At 44.3% G+C, this 22,037-nt stretch overlaps 1 protein-coding gene across 1 annotated transcript in view; it reads left to right on the forward strand.

The window, feature by feature from the left end:
• The window catches only part of SPATA16 (spermatogenesis associated 16), a 483,092-nt gene that overhangs the window by 263,711 nt on the left and 197,344 nt on the right, over nucleotides 1-22,037 (forward strand). The window contains exons 6-7 of the mRNA XM_085633135.1: nucleotides 10,074-10,220; nucleotides 19,868-19,980. Of these exons, the coding sequence (XP_085489261.1) occupies nucleotides 10,074-10,220; nucleotides 19,868-19,980 (260 nt within the window). The remainder of the gene's footprint in view (nucleotides 1-10,073; nucleotides 10,221-19,867; nucleotides 19,981-22,037) is intronic.

Below are 22,037 nucleotides of genomic sequence, written 5' to 3' on the forward strand. Positions count from 1 at the left end.
GCAGAACTCTTCCCTGGAGGGACCTCTCTCCTAATGCCAGTGGGTCAGCTCAGGCAGGATCCCGAGTTCAGCTACATCCTCCACTGCAAGTACCAGAGCGTCCCCCTCAAGGTTTGCCTCCTCCCAGAACTTGGGAATCTCAGGAGCGGGTTTACCATGGCACTTGCCCATCCTCTTTTTGGCAGGTACCTGTGCCATTCTTCCAGGGTCCAGGTCCTCCTGACCAACTTGTCGGGCTGCCATGGACCGTGTGGTCAGGCACACCCACTCAGGCAACCCCATCATCTTCAAGAGCGACCTGAGCTCCACCTCTTTCCAGATGGTATGCTCCAAGTCATTGCCAAGCAGACAATCCACAGGCATGGATGGACTCACAGCTCCCTTAAGCAGACCAGAGATCCCCTCCCATATAAAAGGAACCTGAGACACTGGGTAGTGGCTCTCACGGTTATCAGCAGAAACAACTTGGTGGAACACTTTAAGGATATCTGCTCTGAGGTTACTAGATGCAGGCTCCTGTGTCTCAGAGCCTCCACCCTCTGTCCATTGATGGTGACCCCCCTACTTCCTAGTATTGACAGGCATGTGAGTTCTCTGTACCATCTCTCCTTCACCCAGGGACACTAAGGTAATATCTACTTTCTCCTCAAAATTATCTGGCGCAATCTACTCCTCAAGCACTACACTAGCCAACCCCTGTGACTGTTCACCGGTAGGGCCTGTGCGCGCTTAGGACCCTCTGCATCCCCTTTGTAGTGTTCTTCTTGCTGACACTCATAACACTTCACAGGAGCCTGCCCTGCAGGCCTACTGTCAGTAAACCACTTATTTTCTTCACTTCTTGTCCGCAGGGGGTGGGAACCCTGACCCCCAGAACTAGTTTTGGGGTCCTTTAGGGAACTCATTACATTTGTCCCCCCCTTCTTCTGATAGGGACCCTACCTACCCTTGTGGTGATCCCCCCAAGATACCTTCCTGTGGACCCTGATGCCAACCCAGTCGTAAACTTCCTTAGCAAGCTCCCTGGGGTCAGTGAGCTTACTGTCAACAAGGTGTGACACCAGACCCTTGGGTTTGTGGACCCTCCTGTCAGAGGGCACCACAGAAATGCTGCCACTATCTTGGCTGGACTCAGACCTCCTGGCTTTGATGTCCAGCTCCCTTAGGATCAGCTCCTGAGCCAACATCATCTTCTTTTACTCTATAGTCAATTTCAATTTGCTTTCCTCCATCTCCATGGTTAGCCTTTTCTACTCTAAAGTCTGTTTCTTTTGCTCTGCCTCAAGATTTAGGGACATATTATCTAGGGCTGGTGATAATTATCGCCGAGCGCACTTAGCGCGCTTTTCTTTATCGCCGGCTATCCCTGGAATATCTCGACAAGCTAGCGCTGTATTACCAACGCTCAGCGCTGTGGCGATAAATATTCCAGCGATAGCGGGGCAAATGGCCAAACATCGCCTAAAAAACAGCGATGTCCCTCCCAAAACGGCGATGATCTTGGTGATAAGGCCCTGTGGCCTTAACCCCATAATCCACCTCCCATGTTAGGTATGCCTAACACAGCAATTTAGCAGATGTTAAATTCCTGCGTTAGGCCAGAGGTAGAGCGATTATTACCATCGCTACCCCTCCTTGCTAATATCACGAAGCTGCCTTCGCGATATTTTCCCATGATGTTTCTGTCAGCCACGCCTACTTTGCATCTCATTATCGATGCGTAGCGAGTGGTGACAGAAACGGGAGATAAATCAAGGATACACGCACTAGAGTGTCCTTGTTAATAATGCAATAGAATTATCGCCGCTTTTCACCCGAAAACAGGCGCTAAAGCGGCGATAAATCTATCACCAGCACTAGATAATATGCCCCTTGGTTTGGCAAATTGTCATTTTGGTTTCCTCTCTTCCCTCCTGTCCTCCATCTCCACTGGGGACAGGTTTTTAGAGGGCACCCTGCTTCCTTCCCTGGGATGGACCATCTCCCCTTGCAGGCTGGTTGACCCCTGTCCCACAGGCAGTCCCAGATTCTCCTCTGATTCCTGTCCAGGCAGTCCTTCATCAAATTTTATTTCCTTATCATCATCCTCATCCTCTGGGGTTTCATGTTTCCCTAGATTCCAGCCAGGCCCTTAGTGCCTTTTGCAGCTCCAAATATTTAGTGAAGCCTTTGGTAGAAACCTTAAGCCCCTTGTAAAAATCCTTGAGTTGGCTCACAATGTATTTCTCCAGCTTGGCCAATTCAAACTCCATGTTTGCAAGTGCAGGTGCAGTTATGAGACCACCAATCAGATACATGATTTAGACAAAAGCAAAAATCAGGTGGAAGGAAAAAGTTAAAATGCCAATTTTAAGAGCTCAGAATAAAAAATACCAAATGGGTTCAGAGACAATTGATTTGAATTGGTATAGATATGGATAGTAGTGTACACCGAATTACTGTAAGGTACTGCACACGCACAAGTCCTACTTTCACCGCTGATCACCCAGTTTAGAAATCAGGTCTCTAATTGGCAGAGGTTTGCACCCTGTCCAAGCTGGGACCACAAACCCAGTCAGGGTAAGTCAGATACACTTCCTAAATTAACCTGTGCTTACCCTCTGGTGGCTTGGCACAGAGCAGTCAGGCTTAACTTAAGAGGCAATGTGTAAAGTATATGTGCAATGCTTTACTTACAGTAATATAATGAAAACACCACAAAAAGACTCCACATCAGTTTAGAATTATAAAGAATATTATTATGAGTAAAACAATACCAAAACAACAACAATCCAATAAGTAGAACTTGCAATATGAATATTTAAAGAATAAACTGCAATATAGTGCATAAAATCCAATAGCACTTAGTGGTCGCTTGAAGTCACGCTGGACCAGGGTAAATCTAAAGTTCAGGCCGACCGTGATGGAGGACAGGTTGGCAACAAGACTCACACAGGGCCTGTTGAAAAAGTATCTTGGAAGGATGCATCGAAGACTGGATGCATCGGTTCCGACCCATGCAGTCATGTAGATGCGTCAGTGACGAGCCTCGGAGTCGAGTCCCACATCTTTGAACCCCTTTCGATGCATGTGATGCATCATCACAGAGCCTCGCAATCGGGTCCCACACTGGTGTTGAACCTTTTACAATGCAAGCACTGCATCATTGTCGAGCCTCACAGTCGGGTCCCGTGTAATTGTTGAGCTACACAGGGATGTCCTCAAATCAGAGCTGTATCAGCGTCAAAGAGCACTGCATCGGTACCCATTGGCACAAATGCATCAAAGCGTACATTTTTTTTTTCAGAAAAAAAGCCGCTGAATCCACTTTAAAGGTCCAGGTCAGAATTGCCACCTCTTGTTAGGACTCACAGTTGGCAAAGTCCAGCTGCTGAAGCAGAGTAAAAGGAAGTCTGTGATAGCCCTGAGACTTCAAAAAAGGAGGAAAGCCCTAGGAGAATTTGGGTTCAAGGTTGTAGAGAGCAGGTGCAGTCCTTCTCACTCATAGGCATGAAGCAGCAGGCAGCAGACCACCACAGCAAAGCAGGTAGCAAAGTGACAGTCCCTCCTACAGCACAGCAATCAGCAGGCAACAGGCCAACCCCGCAGAGCAGACCCCATGACACCACAGCAGCTCTTCTTCTTAGCAGAATGTCCTTAGGTCCCACAGTATTCTAAAATCATGGTTTCAGAGGTCTAGTAGTTATACTCATGCTTGAAGTGCACAAGGCCTTGCCTTTCCGGCCCTGGCCACAGACTCACTGCATGGGGGTATGCAACCTTATGTGTGAGAACAGGCACAGCCCTAATCAAGTACAAGTGCCAGCTCCTACCTCTCATCCTGCCTCAGGATGACCAATCAACATGCAGATGGCTACTCCGTCACACTTACTCTGCCTTTGTGTGTGGCTGTGCAGAGGGAATGCAGGAAGCAAGCTGTCACCCAACTCAGATGTGTATTCCAGGGATAGGCAGAAGCCACCAAATGGTTTAAGTAAGAAAATCCCAACTTTCTAAAAGTGGTATTTTCAGAACTGCAATTTAAAAACTAACTTCACCATAAGTTGTGTTTTTAAAATGACAGTCCAGAGACACCAAATTTGATTTTCCCATCTTGTCCCAAAGGGACACTCCACTTAGAAATGTTATAAATGCAGCCCCTAAGTTAACCTAAGGGAGAGATTGGCTTTGCAGTAGTGAAAAATCAATTTAAGAGTATTTCATTACCAGTCCATGTAAAACTTAAAAGTACACATACTACTTCTAAACTATACTGCAACCTGTCCTTAGGGCTGCCAAAGGTCTGCCTTAGGGGTGACTTACATGTAATAAAAAGAAACATTTTGGCTTGGCAATTATGTTAGTTTGCCACGCCTAAATGGCAGTTTATACTGCACACACATGCTTTGCAGTGGCGTGCCTGATTCATGTTTAAAGTGCTACTTAAGTGGGTGGCACAATCAGTGTTGTAGGCCCCTTGGTAGCATTTAATTTACAAGCCCTGGGCACATGGAGTGCACTTTAGTAGGGACTTACAGGTAATATAAATATGGCAATTGTGGACAAGCGAATGTTACCATGTTTAGAAAACATGCCCTTCTGTACTGGTTAGAAGTAGTAAAGCGTCCAGAACCCTAAAGTCAGCAAAAAGAAATTCAGCAAGACAGGAAATCAAAAGGCAAAAAGTTAGGGGAAACCACACCAAGGATGCAGGTCTAACAATCATGAACAAAAGTTACTTCATTTTATGACTGCCCAAAATATATAGAAAGTGTTCTTTGCCTCAAAAGTTTGTAAATGGCCACAAACTCATGATCTCACCCTTTCACACCCTGAAAATGTATTTCTCCATCAACTGGCTGGGGTAACTCCACAACCTGGGTGAGAAGGCAAATGGATAACTTGGAGAGATTTTGGGAAAGCGGATTGTCCCCAGCAAGAATTTTATCCATGTTGGAAATGGCCCTTTATGCAGGGTTATCCCTAAACTTTTTGCTTCTTTCTCTTTTTTCCTGACCTGCGTTTGTTGGCTATAGGACACTGGGCACTTTACCATTGCTGATCAGTGTCAAAGTGCAAGTGCTCCCTGTGTAAATTGGCATTGTGATTGGTTCTCCCAGATTGGCATATTTTTTTTACCAGTAGGTCCCTAGTAAAGTGCATCGAGTGTGCCAGGGCTGGTAAATCAAATGATACTCATGGGCCTGCTGCACTGGTTGGGCCACCCACATGAGTAGCCCTGAAAAGATGTCTCAGGCCTGCCACAGCGATGCCTGTGCGCAGCTTGTTAACTGCCATGTCAACTTGGCAAGTGCACCCACTTGCCAGGCCCTATCCTTCCCTTCTCTTATACATTGGAAACCCCTATAGTAGGCCCAAGGAACCCCACTTGGCAGGGTGCGGTGTATGTGAAAGGTAGGGCATGTACTGGTGTGTGTAACATGTCCTGATAGTGAAATACTGCCAATTTCGTTTTTTCACTATTGGAAGGCTATCCTGCCCCATAGGACAGAATGGTGAATGCTTTGTAACATTTTACAAGCATCTCCTCCCACAGGGATAAGATGGAAATATTGAGTTTGGTATCCCTGAACTCAGGATTTAATAACACATATTTTAGTAAAGATGGTTTTTAAATTGTGTGTTTGAAAATACCACTTTTAGAAAGTGTCTATTTTCTGGTTCAACCATCCTGTGTGCCTCTGCCTGTTTTGTGGATTGACTGTCTGGTTTCAGTGTGACAGAGACAGAGGATGTGCATACCCTATAAATGGCATCTGGGGGGTTTGAAGTGTGCCTGGCCCTTCCTGGATGACCCAGCCCTGAGCTGAATAGACCCTGGCTGCATATAGAGTGGTAGTAGGAGATTTACTTTGCACGTGAAATGAGCCTGTCTCCCTTGCACAATGTGGTCATGCTGCACCAGTAAAGGCAGAACTGGTTTGAACTGGGCTCCGAGCCCCCTGCACAATTGGACAAAGACATTTTGGGGTATAAGTATCAGACCCAAAACCCCAGACTTTAGAATACTTCTGGAATCAAGAGGAACCTTTGCCAAGGAGAAGAGTTGGAGAAACTGATGAGAAGTACTGCCCTTGCTATGTGTCTGGGGTTGGCCTGCAGTTGCTGTTTCTGCCAAGGAAAAAAGAAGGACTTTGCTGTGTGATGTGTCCCCTGCTTGTGGAAAGTCTCCAAGGGCTTGAGTACAGCTTGCCTCCTGTTTTAAAGTCTCAGGGACAAAAAGACTCCCCCCCCCTCATCTCCCCTGAACTTCCTTGCTGGGAGTTCTGACCAGCCAAGAGGTGCCTGTAACTGTGTTGGGCCTCTGGAGATTGTTCCTGTTGTTGGGAGCTGGAAGAAACCTAAGAGAAGTAAGAAAACCTGTTTCTGATGCCGTCAGCCATGCCACTTTAACACCACGACTTGCACCGAGGCCCTGGGCATCGCTTGTGAAGTGAATGATGCATCTCCCGGCCTGCTCCGCAGCCCCGATGCCCTACAGCGCCCGCCGACGCCTGAAGTTATCGGCCGTGCCGGATGACAACGCTCGCATCAACTCGGTCCTCGCCAACGCCTGCATCCTGTTATCGAGGTGTCGATTATCGCCGAGGGCGACTCCACAAACTCGCCGACTTCGAATCATCAACAGAACCAACATCTCACTTCTTCGACGCCATGCATAGGATCAGACTTCATTTCCAAGGTACTGTTTGTTTGGGGGTCTGTGTGATTCAGAGCCCGACCCCGCGATCCTCGCGATTGGCACCATACTTTGGATGTATGGCTGTCACAACGCCGCAAAAGCCCCAGTTGGTGCTATTTGTTTTCTACAAGCTTGATTTTATCAAAAAACATTCTAAAAGTCAAATTTTTAACTGTGTATGTTAGATTTTTGTCGTTTTGATCTTGTTTAGTTTAGATAAAGATACTGTATTTTTATAAACTGGTGTGGTGTCCTTTTGTGTTGTTTTCACTGTGTTACTGAGAGTGTGGATACAAATATTCTACACATTACCTTTGTGATAAGCCTGTCTGCTCATGCCAAGCTACCAAGTGGGTGTGCAGGGGTTATCTGAAGTGTGTATCCCCTTTACCCTGACTAGAGGCAAGGGTCCCTATTTGGACAAAGGTACCTACCTCTGCCAACCAGAGACCTCTATTTCTAACAATCCCCATGGAGAAAAAAAATGCAATTGTCATCTGTCTGCCTTTTCCTAGACTCAATCCTCATCCTGGGCTCCACCCCCTCCACCTGGGATGACTCCTGTCCACAGTGCATGAATCCCCACCCGCACCCATGGACCACGAACAAAACCTCAGCATCATACTGGACTCCTGGCTCTCAATGAACTGCCAAATCAACGCTGTTTAGTCTTCCTGCTTCCACACACTCCAGGAAAATGGTCAACCATGTTCTTGTCAGCAGCAGACTCGACTATGGCAATGCACTCTACAATAGCAAATTTGTGAAAGTGTATTTATGCAGAGTTGTAAACCTCAGCACATACTTTCAAACTTTTCAAGTGAATCAACTCCAACAAATTTATGTCTCTTCCATATGCCGTTGGTAATTTGGGCCTGATTTAGAGTTTAGCAGACAGGGTACTCAGTAGCAATTACGACGGAGAACCCTGCCTGCCAAACCCTTAGTTTGCTTGCCTCTCTTAAGTATGGATAAACCCATTTATGGAACACATCTTCTGATTGCCCAATGGAGTAGGATCAGTTGGAGGAAGAACATTACACCACCGTCATGTTTAGGGTGGACAGTATAGTGAGTTTTGTTTGCTGTCGATCACTGCCTAGAGAAATCTATCCCTCAACAATTGATATAAATAGGAAAAAAACAACTAATGATCACTACACTCTGCGAAAAAGCGCCCAGGATGTGGAAGTCATTAGGTTTTCGTTTTACCACTTTGGGATTTTTTTTATAAAAAACAAAGCTTTGTAAACATTTGTTGAATAGCTGTTCACCGGAGTTTCAGTACATTGGACGAACCGCTGTGACAGCGTTTTCTTTCAAGATACACAGATGACTGCTGGGCTGGCAGTCATCTCTAAATTTGGCGGACTGAGTATTGTCGAGATGGCAGGGGTAATGTCCCCCGTCATCCCGGCGAGCACTACTCCATCCACTAAATGCTAAATTACGCCCTTTTAATCAATGTATTACATGACCAAGGAAGATCCTTATTGTGTAGAGTTGGTGAATGGCTTCAGTAAAATGTAGCAATAAAAAATAAATTTAAATAAATCTGAAACGTTCCGAATTTTGCTTGGATGTCAATTCTGCCTAGGGTTCTCAGCACATTTTGGCAATGGAATATGAAATGGTCCAGGCAGGTTATTATCTACTTAAGTTGTTTGATTTAAAAGAATATAAAGGATACATTTAGGAAGTAATATGAAATAATCTTCAGAGCAACAGCTCTGGGTTGCTTTAGGTGGGAGTAGGTATACCTAAGTTTAAGATTAAGGCAATCTAAATTTATTGCATGGTTTACAGAATCTGCCCCATTGTCATCTACCCAAATTAAAGGTTCTGACATGAGTATAAAATGTGTTGTGGTGCAAACATTAAGGTCCTGATTCACAAAGGTAAACTTACACTTTTGTGTAAGTTAATGATTGTTTGCTACTCACAAAGGTATTTTAGCAGTAGTATCTTTGTGACTGCAGAGTCTCTGCACATAAACAGATAGAACTGATGACACTTCACTAAAAGTTTTTGTTTAATTGTAGTACCCAGTTGGAGAAACATTTCCAGCACAGACTGAAATGTTACCTTCTATGAAATGAAATAGTGCTTTTTGGGAAAACAACTGCTGTAGTGCTGCATCTCATTATATGCATGAAGTGCATCTCTATGGAACAGCTTCGCACTGGAACGCAAAACCAAAAGCTGGTTTTGGAAACACTGGATGTCTGCAGTTATAATGCTGATGAAAGATGTTTGTCAATATTACATTATTGTTATGGTTTGCTTTGAATTCTACAAACTACACATCTAAGATGAAAAACAAAAATCTAACAAAATAGGAGAATCTTCCCTTTATCCACGCTCCCCATTACTTTGTCCCCTCAACCCAATTCATTGCATCCTACCAAAAATAATTGAAAGACAACTCGTGCTTTTATTCCTCATCTTCTCCTGCCTGCAGAAAATATCAATTTGGAATAAATAATATTTTAAAGGAATATTACAATCTATTTACAAAATTTGGATTGATATTAAAAATGTTCACATTAGCTTGCAAACTGTAGAGGATTCACTTTTTTGGGGTGATAACTTCATCAAATGTCACATTATTGCTTAGTCCATTTGCTATCACTCTCTTTAGATCCACCCTATGGTCTCAACGTTGACACAGTCAGGGTTTTAGGTTTGTCAAAAAATAATATTTCAACAAGCAATTATTTGACTGAAGATGTATTTTTACATTCAAGACCGTATACTGTTTCCTAGCTGTATTAGGTCAAATTTGTTGAATGAAATGTGAGTTGATTTCTATAAACTGCATGCTTAACTAGTGTACTTGTACCATGTACTATTGTGATCCTTGTTTATAATTATCTCTTTGAAGAATCTACTCTTACCTTAGTATTTATGGCTGTGCTTATGCCCATCAGAAAATGAGGAATATTTAACTAAAAACAATATATTCTCCAAAGACTTTTAATACTGCTCCTTGACCAGTAAGCACTATAACTTCGCCACACTATCTCTAATTGTACCGGCAGGTTCCATGCTCTTTCCCTCATGAACCTGTATCTATCATGCTATAAAAATAAACAAAATGATAGAATAAATGTATAAATTGAAAGACTGCTCTAAATTGGCAATGCTCTGTAATAAATAATTGCTTGAAACATGGTTGACTATTTTGACTGTTTGAAAATTTAGCTACGATCCTAAATCCTACAGCCTAAATCGATGCCGGTCAACATATTCCCCTAAGTAAGCTAAAGATAGCTCATACAGACATATGATTCTCTGAAAAGAACATGTCATGTTCTATTTGATGTTCCAGTATATGGTAAACAAAATATTGTGTCTAAATGACTATGCTAAAGACAGAGTTATCTTCTAGACCCTCAGGTCCTGCACATACTGCCACAAACAACAGACTGGCCACCATCGGCTTCTCAACATTACTTGCTGACTATTGGCTTTAAAACCAAGGAAGACGGCTGTTTCCTAGAAAAGATATCAAACAGGAAGCAACCAACATTCATAGGTACAGTATTTTAATTAATTATAATGACATTATTCTAAAGATGGTCAATTTGTAAATTAGAAATATAGTTATGATCCATCATGGGCAATTGCAAAGAGGTTGAAAAATACTTGACCAATGATATGCTTTTTTGTTACACCTCTGTACTAAGTTGCCCTGCCTTCCAAGTTAGGTGCATTTGATTTATGTTAGAGGTATTGCTCTGTAGGAAAGTGAGGTATTATGTAGTGAGGCCAGATGGGCTTCACTATGCAATACCTTCATGTTACCCCAAATAGGTCCTTTGGATTCACACAAATAAATCCCTATCTTAGTCCTGATAGTGTAACACAGAGCAGTCAAGTTTTACTAGAAGAACATGTGGTAAGCATTTCAGAGTACCAACATGGATGACAAGTAATTGACATGACTCGAAAGAAATCTAAACAATAAAGCAGATTGTTAAATACATTTAGACACCAAAATGGAGACAATCGGATGAGTATAACCGGAGTTATGGATTTTTAAAGGAAAAATAAATCAGTGCATCCCACTCTTACAAAACCTTAACGTTGCAGTCAATGGAGAAAAGAACTAGTGAAAATCACTCACTTGCAGGTTTATTTCAGTGAAACACACTGGTTGATAAGGTGGGGCGGGTCCCAGGACCCGGCTCCGACTGTCCGTTGAATCTTACCTTGCACGTTGGGCAGAGCCAGGCAGACTTGTCCTGGCTGTCCCTGGTGCTGAAGCAGGAGCTGCAGGTTTGCTGGTTTTACCGTTTACATGGAAATGGATGCAAAATCTCAACAACGGGGCCACTGAGGTCTTCGGTTGAAGATGCTGCGGGGTTCCGTCAAGGGACAGCATTGAACAACAAACACAGGTAGTGGTAGAAAGTCGAGCCACCAAAAAGCCTTGGCAGCGGCAAGCTCAGCCTTGAGTTACTTCGATGTCCCGGAGTCTGGGGGGAAACCGATATCCGCATGAAACTTGCTGGAAGTCAGGAATACATTTCCCACAATGCAGTAGACCATTTACTTTTGGGTGATCACTCGGCGGTCCCGATGTCCAGTGATTCTTTGGTTCTGGGAGTGTGCTTTACCTGCAGGCTGCACGGGACTTGTACCTACAGTTCACAGGAGTTCTGGTACTGCCTTTGGCTTGCAGCGGGGTTCCTCTTTCCTCTGGAACAAGTCTCTGGTCTCGGGAGAGTTGTACTCGTGCAGTTGCAGGTGGTTGCCTCAGATGCAGGTTACTGCATCTATGCTGTGTGCAGATCCTGAAGTCGCAGACTTGGCACTCTTCTTTGTCCTTGGTTGTAAGTTGTTCAGATCAGAGGTTCTGGTGCCAGGGGAGCCCCTTAAACCCTGGCTGTAGGGGTGTTGGGGGTGTGGGTGCTAGTAGCCAAATGGCTACTAGCCCTAGTGTTCACACCACCTGGCAGGGGGTCATATTTCTGTCTTGGTGGCCGCAGCTGCAGACTATCAGCCATGACACATGAAAGGCTGGCAAAACCAGGTGGGCAACCTCTAACATAGTCACCTGGGTGCATGCCACATCAAATCTGACCTTGGCAAAAGGTCGGATTTGATAAGACAAGTTGTTTTATAACAAACATGAAACCTTTCAGTGGGCACATATTGGAGTTGGCAACTGGGGTGTGCCCAAGGTCCAGCCCATGTTATTCTGTGGTCCAGATCACTTATAGTAGCCGCTAATGGAAGGGGGGGTACTGCAGGGACATGTACGCTTCCCTTATATGTCCACACCTTTAAAATACTGCACCCTATCTCCTGCATTCAGGAGCCCTACCTTAGGGGTGAGGGCAAAGTTGAGTTTGAGCAGTTTGCACTGCTCATGCAGTCTGCAATGGCTGGCCTGCTGTCATCTGTTTACTTGGATCACTCAGGGTGGCACAATCAGTGCTTAAGGCTCTCATGGCCCCTTTAACTCCCATGCCTTTGGGACCACGGTGCCACCTACCAGGGACTTATAAGGGGGTTAAAGTTCTTGTCAGTTCGGGTTACCAGTTCACATGCATTGCATTTAGGGAGACGAAACTGGCCCTGGGGCATGGTTAGCAGGCACTTTCAGAGTTATAACCATCAGTACTGGAGAAAAAAGTGTGGGGGTGACCGTACAAAAAGGGCATTTTCCTACATGCTCTTACAGGGCTTGATGACAGGTTGGGAAAATTGGTTTCCATAATTGGGATTCTGCTCATCTGATCAAAGTACCCCAGTGTACCCCGGTGTTCCTGCACTTGTGATTACTATGCAAGCAAACACAGGGCTCAATATTACCTGGAAGAAATCCCAAGGCTAAAATTGGGATTGGTTCTGGCAGGAGCTGTGGGTACAAGTGCAGCCTGTCCCCACACTACTAAAGGATGCTCCCCCAAGGTGACCCACAGTTACTGTTCCTGATACAATCCCCATCCCACACCCTCAATCTGCAACCCACATAGACCCCCCCACTCCCATTTACCACCTGCTCGTAGAAGGGTCCTTCTTTACCGGAGGAAGGTGGTTACCATAGTAAAAAGGAGGGTGGCAGAGGTTGTAATAAAAAACAGAGTGAATGGAGCTTAGCACAAGCGATTTCTATCCTAATTTACTCAATGGCCCTCACAGGAGGTCATAATATTCAATCGGTAAATCAATGGCATGTGATGCAAGGTGAAACCTCTCCTTGATTGCTTGTGTTGCAGTTCAGGGAGTACCTGGCCTGGCAGTTTGATTGCCAGTGTCTGAGATTAATTTGAATGTTTCATCCATCCCTTTTTTGTATACTTCAGTGTGACGTCCTAAGTGAGAAGGGAATGCCCCGATGTGGGTCTCGTGCACACTGTGCCACCTGAACCAAGCTATACCCAACTGATGAGCCCTGATAAGGGGGAAACTGGTCTTGGGTTGCTTGTTTTCTGGTTCATGGAGGACTATGCCTTGGAGTTTGGGCTGGACTGTTCCCATTAGAGCAGAGTCAGGACTTATTTGCATTTGCCTGGAGCTTAACTTAAGTGGCATGGTGTCCAAAAAAACAATTGACTAGTATGCAGCCCCCAGGGAACACCAATGCAAGAATTTCAACAATCACTTTTTGTTTACTTCAGTATGATACACTAAGCAGGACGGGTAGGCTGAGATGTGGGCCCGACGCACACTATGCCACTGGAGCCAAGCCATTCCAGAATGATGAGCCCTATTAAGGGCGAAACTGGTCTTGGGTTGCTTGTGTTGAGGTTCTGGGAGGACCTGGCCTGGCAGTTCAGGGTGGACCGTTCCCCCTAGAGCACGTCCAGGCCTGATTTGCATATGACTGGATTTACACAGAGGTGGCATTGTGGGCAAAATAACAATGGCCTTTGACGCAGCCTTGAGTGATTACCATTGGCTGATATTAATTCAAGCTTTCCATCCATAATGGTTTTTGTACGCCTCAGGGAAATATTCAGGCAGTCATGTTTCGCCTATCCCCTTTACAGTGTGGTTTGGTCCCCAGGTGTGCAGTAGTGGCATGTATTCACTGTCATCATGTGCACATTAAAGTAATTTGGCCCATCTGCAGGGTCTCACTTATGTGAACAAGTTTCTTTGTAAAATAATGAAGTCTTGGTCACTACAAAAGAAACACAAGGTGATTGAGCAATGTGTGTGTTCCTTTGTGCTCCATAGAGGTCAAAGAGAGGGTATAGACATGTAAGTGTACCTGGTGGTAAATATAAAAGCAGATACATCTCCTACCAATAGAATGATTGATAGAGGTTTGTGAGAGGCTGGTTATGCCTAATGATATACGGATGGTTGACATTCATTATATAAAATAGAACGTGACTGAGGGCTTCTCTATTGTTTTTAACCTGCAGATTGATGAGGAGTTGAAACTAACTAGGTGAGTTTAAGAAGTTGCTTTTACATTAGGGCCACCAGGAACTCCCAGCCATCTGACATTATGAATGAACTGGAACCCGGGTTTCCAAAAATTTCATGCAATGCAGAGCAGCAAGTTAAGCTGATGCGCTGCGATGCAAGAAAGGAATAGAGGAGAACTGTGCCATACTGTCAAAACCATTATACAGTTCTGCTCACACTCTGCTCTAGCTCACTTTAGTCTGCCTAGAGCCAACTCAAGCACCCTTGGGGTCATCTTGGGCATCTCAGAAATGCTTCCTTCTGACTGTGGAGCCCATGGGCTGCTCACCCTGCCCTCGGCATGGAGAAGTAGCGCCCCTAGGATCCATGCCCGCTGGGCCCTGGCTGGATGGCTCTCATGTTTTCAAACTAGTCATTGGATGTTCCTGCACCGGCACCATGCTTCTTCATGACTTTGTGGCTGAAGGTCTCGCAGGAGGGTAGCGAGGGTTACTTTGCAGCAGCACAGCTCCTAACGTACTAGGACTTGCATGCTCAGTTCTTTCGTGTTGTACGGTACACTGTGTATGTTAGCTGTCAAGTTAGCTCAGTGGGATTATGTATGGGTTTATAACAGTGGTGACCAACCTTCAGGTGAGATACTCGAATCATATTTGGCCAACCTCAAAATTCAATCCTTCTCAATTTGTTAAAAATTAATAACATTGAGTTGAATGATAGCAAAGATGGCAGCTAGTTAGCAGGCTACCAGGTAAACAATGACCTTCTCTGCTATTTAACCTCTGTCCTGGCTATATAGATGAAGTTAGATGCTGTTCGGACAGTAGCCGGGTAAATAGGTGCACAGACATCTTTAATATTAAAGAGTTAATTATAGCACTGCAAGACTAGAAGCAAAGTCATTAAAAAAATTATTGCCGTGTTATGTAGGAGTAATAATGTGCATGTGTGATATTCTGACACCTTCAGGACAAATGACTCAAATGGGCATCTTACTTGAGTCACTGCATGCTTTTTTTTACGTTTTAACTGTGGTTCTTTGACTTTTGAAAAAAAACCACCCACTGATAGGGTTGTATTTTTTAGTTAGTGCTTCTATTGCTTTAGAAACAAAAAATACCTAGGGGCAGATTTACAATAACTGGCGCATCCCTGCACATCAGCAGGGATGCGCCAGTTATTGTGCATCACGGCTCCGCCACCATGGATGCGCGGCATTTACAATGCGGCGCACCATGGGGCAAAAACGGACAGATGCTATCTGTGCCGTAAAGGCGGCGCATTGCTGGAGTTGCGTCGCAAGCGCGACACAGCTCCAGCAAGGCTCTGCGGTGCCCTATCGTTACAATGCTGCGTCAATCCTTACGCCTGCTTCAAGCAGGCGCAGGGTTTTGACACAGCATGGGCTCAAAAGTGACTGAGTGAAATATTGTAGAGTTCACTCAGTCACTTTTAGGAGGCGTTCCTGCGACGGAACGCCCCCCGCACAGGAACGCCTACTTCTGGCGCAGGGCTTTCCAACCTGACGCATCTCCCAGATGCGTCACGTTGTAAATACCCCGCAGCATGGCGCTGGTTTTGCGCCGCCGCTGCGTCACAAAAGTGACGCAACGGCGGCGTAAAAGAGGCGCAAGGGGCTTGTAAATCTGCCCCCTAGAATCTTTTGTCATCTTAATTCCAACGGGGATTATGTTGAAGCTGAACCCCACAGTAGTGAGTTCAGGTGCTTGAAGGCCAACGACTCTGTGAGATCTAGTGGAATCCTTTGTTCTCTATCCTGCTTAAACATGCAGTCGAATTGAAGGAGATTTTAGGAATATGAGAGTGTGTTCTAAATAAAAAATCTGTGTTGTTATAGAACACCCCAGAAATGCAATAGTACTTGCACCTGAAGCATGTATTAAAACTCCACAGAGTGGCACTGGATGGGGGTGGAAACGGAAGTGTACTGCCTGCATTCCTATAGATTGAGGGTGGAGACCAGCCTCTGAAGTGAGGAACAATAGAGATGGGGATCCCCGTTTGTAATTCAATGAGGGCCTTGTTATGAAGGGTCTGTTGATTGCTTGTTTTCCTGGATATGTCCATATTGGACAGATTGGAAGTGTTAGGGGTGGGACTAGAGCGTCTATTGGTCAGGTGAGGAAGTTTCTAGGCAGGGCTCTTCCTTTTGTGTGTCTGATTACTGCTACAGGGAGGCTAAATGACAGCTAGATACAAGATCATACACTTCATGGTGCTTATTTTGTGGATGCTCCAGATCGGAGATGCCTCAGAGTGACTAACCCAGAGAAGCATTACTTTACACAAATGCAATAAGGCGGACCTGCTCCCCTTCATCTCATCCTCATCATTCGAGAGAAAGTGGCGGGGCATAACTAGCACAACCCTTTAAAATACAACATGCCTAATTTCATATTTGTCTTCGATCAGATTTTATCAGAAAATGAAACTATATTTTTTATTTATTTTTTGCCCCGTGGGAGATGGTTTGGCGTGTACGTGTTGGGGATCCTATGGCGTAGAGTGGTATTGCAACATATGCAAATAATGTTGCTTCCTTCTACAGTTTTGCGTGTTATCTCAGAGACCATCCACAACATTCCTAAAAACCCTGCATAAAAACTGACCTTGACTTAAAACTTCTAATTGCCTTTTTTTCTGTTCAAATGTATCTCTCCTGTGCATGCCTCCACTCTCTGATCGCTACTCTAAGTCACATGCATGTTTGCCTTAATCCCTATTATGGTATCTCTGCAAACCACCCACACCTCATTTGAAAGATCACAACCTCTCTTTTAAATCATTCTGCTGAAATTAAATAACTTCTAGCACAGCTATTATTTCCGTCAGCAAATGCATGAATTCACATCTGCACCTCCCACTACAGATCACACCTAAATCTTATTAATGTAGTCCACCACCTAGACATCGCAGTAAATGCATGGCATTGTTTCCCTTATAACTCAATATTAATCCCAATTGCCAACAATAACCACAAAAAAACTACTAACCCTGGGTCCTGGAGCAGTGTGATGCCTGGCGTAAAGCACTATAGAAATGCAATTTTGAATATATCACACTATGTAACCCACATTAAAAATAATATCATAAAACTCAGCAGACAGGCAATTGTAGTGTAAACAGGCTGCATATTAAATCCCTTTTACTGCTTGACACTCTTACACTCACTGAAAACAAAACTGATATGGGTCACACCATTCAACCAGTACTGTTCGGTCCACCTCAATAAACCACCCATTTCCATCTGATTAGGCATGGAATAACTGTAGAGATCTGCCACATGCGGCTGGCCAGTGGAAGACATTGATCTACTACACCACTGCAGGTCCTAACTAGACGCACACTATGACCTCCTCTTTATGTCTCACAATCACAATGAGATATTGGGTGAGATTAACAAAGTCCATCCCAGCCGACCTTTCGACTATTTCTCCCTTCAACCTATGCCTGCTCAGGGCTACCCACTTCAAACAGAATATCCCAAAATTGCCAACCCAGTGTAGTAAACAGCTTAGTATACTATGGTCATAAGAAGTACCCTTAAAACGGCCTGCAAAGCAGATTAAACATGCTAGCCTACTGAAACCATAAACTGCGCTACTGCCTTTCACACTTCCTCATCTATCACACAGCTAAGAGGTGCGTCCCATAACATAGTGACGACACCTTGGTGGTCCTCACGCACAACACAGTAACACTTCCCTCACAGGATAAAATACAAAGACACCACACTCTACACAGGGTAGCCTGCTACCCATGTGGGCAAACACTTCAGCACCCCACATGAAAGGAAATGAAATGAAATACCAGTATTTGTAAAGCACACAGCTACCTCCAAAGTGGTGTTCCGGCACTGGGGGCTGTCGGGAAGATTAAGCAAGCTATTGCCCACAGTCTGCCGCCTGCACCGGGGATCGAACCGTGAACCGTGTAGTCCGGAGTCAGGTACCCTGGTCGCTGTGCCACACCTCTTCCACATGCAATAGAAAACACTACAAGGGTGTCTGAAGTATGGTCAGCATAATTTTGTGCAAGCAGGGGCACCTTCCTGCACACAAAATATACTTGGGGGCTTTTTCCTCTTTGTATGTTTGCTACAGAATGCAGCACATGTGCAAAGATGAAATAACGAGGAGAAATATAGAATCTTCTTCGTTACGCCAGCCTCAGGCAGTCGCATCATTTTCGTGCAAAATCAACTCATTGTAAATATGGGTTTGTGTCAAAATTCATGAATGGATGCACATGCACCACCCATGGAATGCTCAATGATGCAGAATAACACAAAGCAGTGGAAAAACCTTCATTGTGTTATATTTTATTCAAAGCAACAACAATTGATGTTTCATGCAAAGAAAGACCAAGTATGCCCACGTCTGCATGTTATTCCCCAATCCTGATGGAAATCACTTCAAATTCCCATTATTTAATGTGGGATAAAGAGATCATCTCACTAAACAAAGGGAAACGTGTAATAAAGCTCACAGTGTAAAGAATCTATTTATTTTCTATAAGAATATACCCAAGGCCACTGGAATTGTGTGATTGTGTGCCTGTGGCGTTTTTCAGTATATTTATGGATTTGACACATTTTTTGCCACATAATTTATCATCTGCTGTATAATCTGCAGATTTTAACAAAAACTAAGGGGCATATTATCAAACACGGCGTTAAAATTATCGCCGTTTTAGCGGCAGAAAACTGCCGCTAAAGCGGCGATAATGGGCTTGATAATATACCGCAGAGAATTCCATTAGAAGCCCATGTTGACACCAGAACATGGGCTTCTATGGGCATATTATCAAGCCCATTATCGCAATAATTTTAACGCCGTTTCTTGATAATATGCCCCTAAATTTGTTTCTAGCTCAAACTGGTCAAAATATTTCTAAAAGCGCAGCTACACGTGTTGCCACAAACTTGAAGGCCCTTTGCAAACGTTGACTTGTCACCTTTCTGTTGCTTGTTGCTATATTTAGGGGTCAAACTGGTACCAAAGAGGTGCAACCTAAGCCCAGAGAGTGTTAACAAAATGTAAAAGTGAGATAATTTTGAATTAAATAGGCTAGATTATGCTCCATCATTTATCTTTTCTTGCCACATAATTTAGTCAGCCCTGCCGCATAATTTGGCCCTCTCTTGCCGCATAATTCCAGTGCCCCCGATTTTAACAGTAGGAAGGACACTGTCGAGTTGTGTACAATGAGTTACAATTGTTTTTGATCAGAGTGGGCTCATGTTTCTTTAAAGGTTTCCCTAAAACATAAGAACACTTGCCCAGGATGAATATTCAGTTTTTAATATACAGTACAGCATGCCTTGCCTTTCTTTTTAAGGTTTGCAGAGACAAAGGGCTCTAGCCATCCTTCTTTGGGCTCTTAAGGGATGCGGTTTGTATTCTGCGCACATCCTCGACATTTAAAGGCCCGCTCCTTCTAGGTCGCCCAGCGGGTGCTGATGCTCATTTAATGCACCAGGCTAATGCAGATGAGGTTTTCCCAACAGGAAATAGGCCCGCAGCCACGTCTAGCATCTAGACCGGAAACCACAACGGAGCTTTAAATGGAGGCGCTTCCGGCCAACCTTAGGTGCTCACCTCGGCTCACCTCAGGTGCACGACTGAATTTTGAAAAACAAGCTGAGATTTCAACAATTAATTGAAGTCTCGGTGGGTTTAAAAAACGAATTGAATAATGAGCCGTGCCGCTTATCGCTTTACCGTATATGAATTTTGTAATTAACACTGCCAGACTTTTATGTCTTTTCAGAACACAAAAATCCCTTCTGCCCGTTCACCAAAGAGGAGGCTGAGAAGCATCTGGAGAGCTTTGGGAAGAGGATCCTGCCCATTCTGGATTTTATTAGATGCACCAAGTTAGCTGTGGGTACATATTTTATTATATATTTGTTCAAGGGATCTGAAATGAGAGGTATAGTACAACAATGCATCCCAAGGTTTTTCTATATGTTTGTGTATGCGAGAGTTCACATCTTGCTCTAAATAGTAGCTTTTCTGTAGCATGAGGGCGGTGCAGGGCCACACTTACAAACCATCATTGTTTTATGTTTTACTTTTTTGTTCATCTTTTCGTCTAAGCTGACATCATTTAAAAGTTATATTTAGTCCCTTTTAGACTTTACTTTTGTGGGGTACGAGACATAAGGGCCTGACTTCACGCCCCCCCTCCCCACATTGTTTTTGCACCTATCACTAAAAATTGAATTAGGTTTCACACTGGTAAACACATCAGCGAAGCAAAATCTAAAAAAATGTACCCACCTTTACAGAGTTAGGTGTGAAGATTAAATCAATTGGCTGGTACTTAGATTTTTTTTATAAATGTAACTGGATAATTAATGGTATAGATGACGTTTCAGTAATTGAGAAAACAACATATTTTGCAAAATAACGCAACACAATGCCCCTGTTTTGTGTCTCTTTTATAGCTAGGATGTGTCGGGTGCTCGAGCAGGGAGTTGCTTGTCCTGGGGACATAGCAACCAGTAACTCCTTTGTTTTCACTATGTATGGCACCCTACTAATTCAAACCATCAGTATTCGAAACCTCTCAAATGATTGTAGATTGAACTTATGACTTTACTTTTTAAGTAGCTATAGATATTTATTTCATATGAAAAACACTTAAAATCCTAGGGGCATATCAACAAAGATTAGAGATAAACATCGCTAAGCGCGATGTCTATCCTATCGCTGGATTTCATCGCCGTGATGTCGCTGTATCAACAACGCTTTTCACAACGGCGATAAGAAATCCAGCGATAGCGGGGAAATCGCCGTTTTTCCAGCGATGTTCCCTGCAAAACGGCGATAACCTTGCTGATACGACCCTGTGGTCGTATCAGCATAATCCACCCCCTTTGTTAAGCTTAGGTAAGTCAGGATTTTAGCAGATGTTAGTTTTGGGCGAAAACCGCAGTTTTTGCCAAAATCTAACGTGTGCTAAAATCCTGTGGGCTGCCTTGTAAATATCGCGATGTGAACATCAGCGATGTTTTACAAGGTAGTCCATTCGGGGTACGGCCAGTGACGCCCACTTTGCATCTCATTAGAGATGCAAAGGGAGGCGTCGGGAAAAAGGATGCTAAAATGCGATTATGCATGTTAGCACCCTCTTGTAAATAGGGCAATAGTTTTATCTCCGCTTTTTTGGCTTAAAAAGCCAAAAAAGCGGAGATAAATCCCTTGTTAATATGCCCCTTAGTTAGTAATGAAATGAAGTTAGAAGTTACTAAAGAAACATCACATAAAAATCTCGCAACAGAGTTCACAGCAAACCCTAGTTCCATTAAGCGGACTGGTAACCTCCTGCCCGCTAGCACAATGCTACAGTTATTTTGAAATGTTGGTGCTCTACAAAGGTAATTCTTCTCAGTGCTGTGTTGGTGAACACCTGGAACAATATTGATTTCCAGTGCAGTGTAGACCTTGGTTTCTGCACATAAGTAGTTTTGGAGCACCCCCGCTCTGCTGGTGAGGGTAACAGTCATGTACAGTGGCAGCTACCCCGCCAAGGTGGAGGAGCGTCGCCCCACTGCTCTCCGAGCAGTTCAAGAAGGTAAAATAAAATGATAATAATGCAGCTTTATTATTATTTTGTTTTTCCTGCTGTAGTGGCTCAGTAGGTTATGTGTGGGCGGAGCTGGGCTCCGTGACGCCAGAGCACTGCAGGGGGATGAGTAGCGGGCACACTCTGTAAGTGCACATAACGCTGTGGCCAGCCCTCTCGAAGCAGCCAAAGTGTCACGCGCACTTTGCATGTTCTCCACCCAGGCTGCATTACACCTTGGGTGGAGAACATACCAAGGCTCCCATTGACTGTCTGAGCGCCTAACCACGGCGCTCAGACAAAACACAACACTGCATTGCAGCATTGTGATTGGCTGAGGGGAGCCCGGGTGCTTTCTGCGGCTGGATCC

Source organism: Triturus cristatus, chromosome 11, assembly GCF_964204655.1.
Source record: "Triturus cristatus chromosome 11, aTriCri1.1, whole genome shotgun sequence".
Lineage (NCBI taxonomy): Eukaryota > Metazoa > Chordata > Amphibia > Caudata > Salamandridae > Triturus > Triturus cristatus.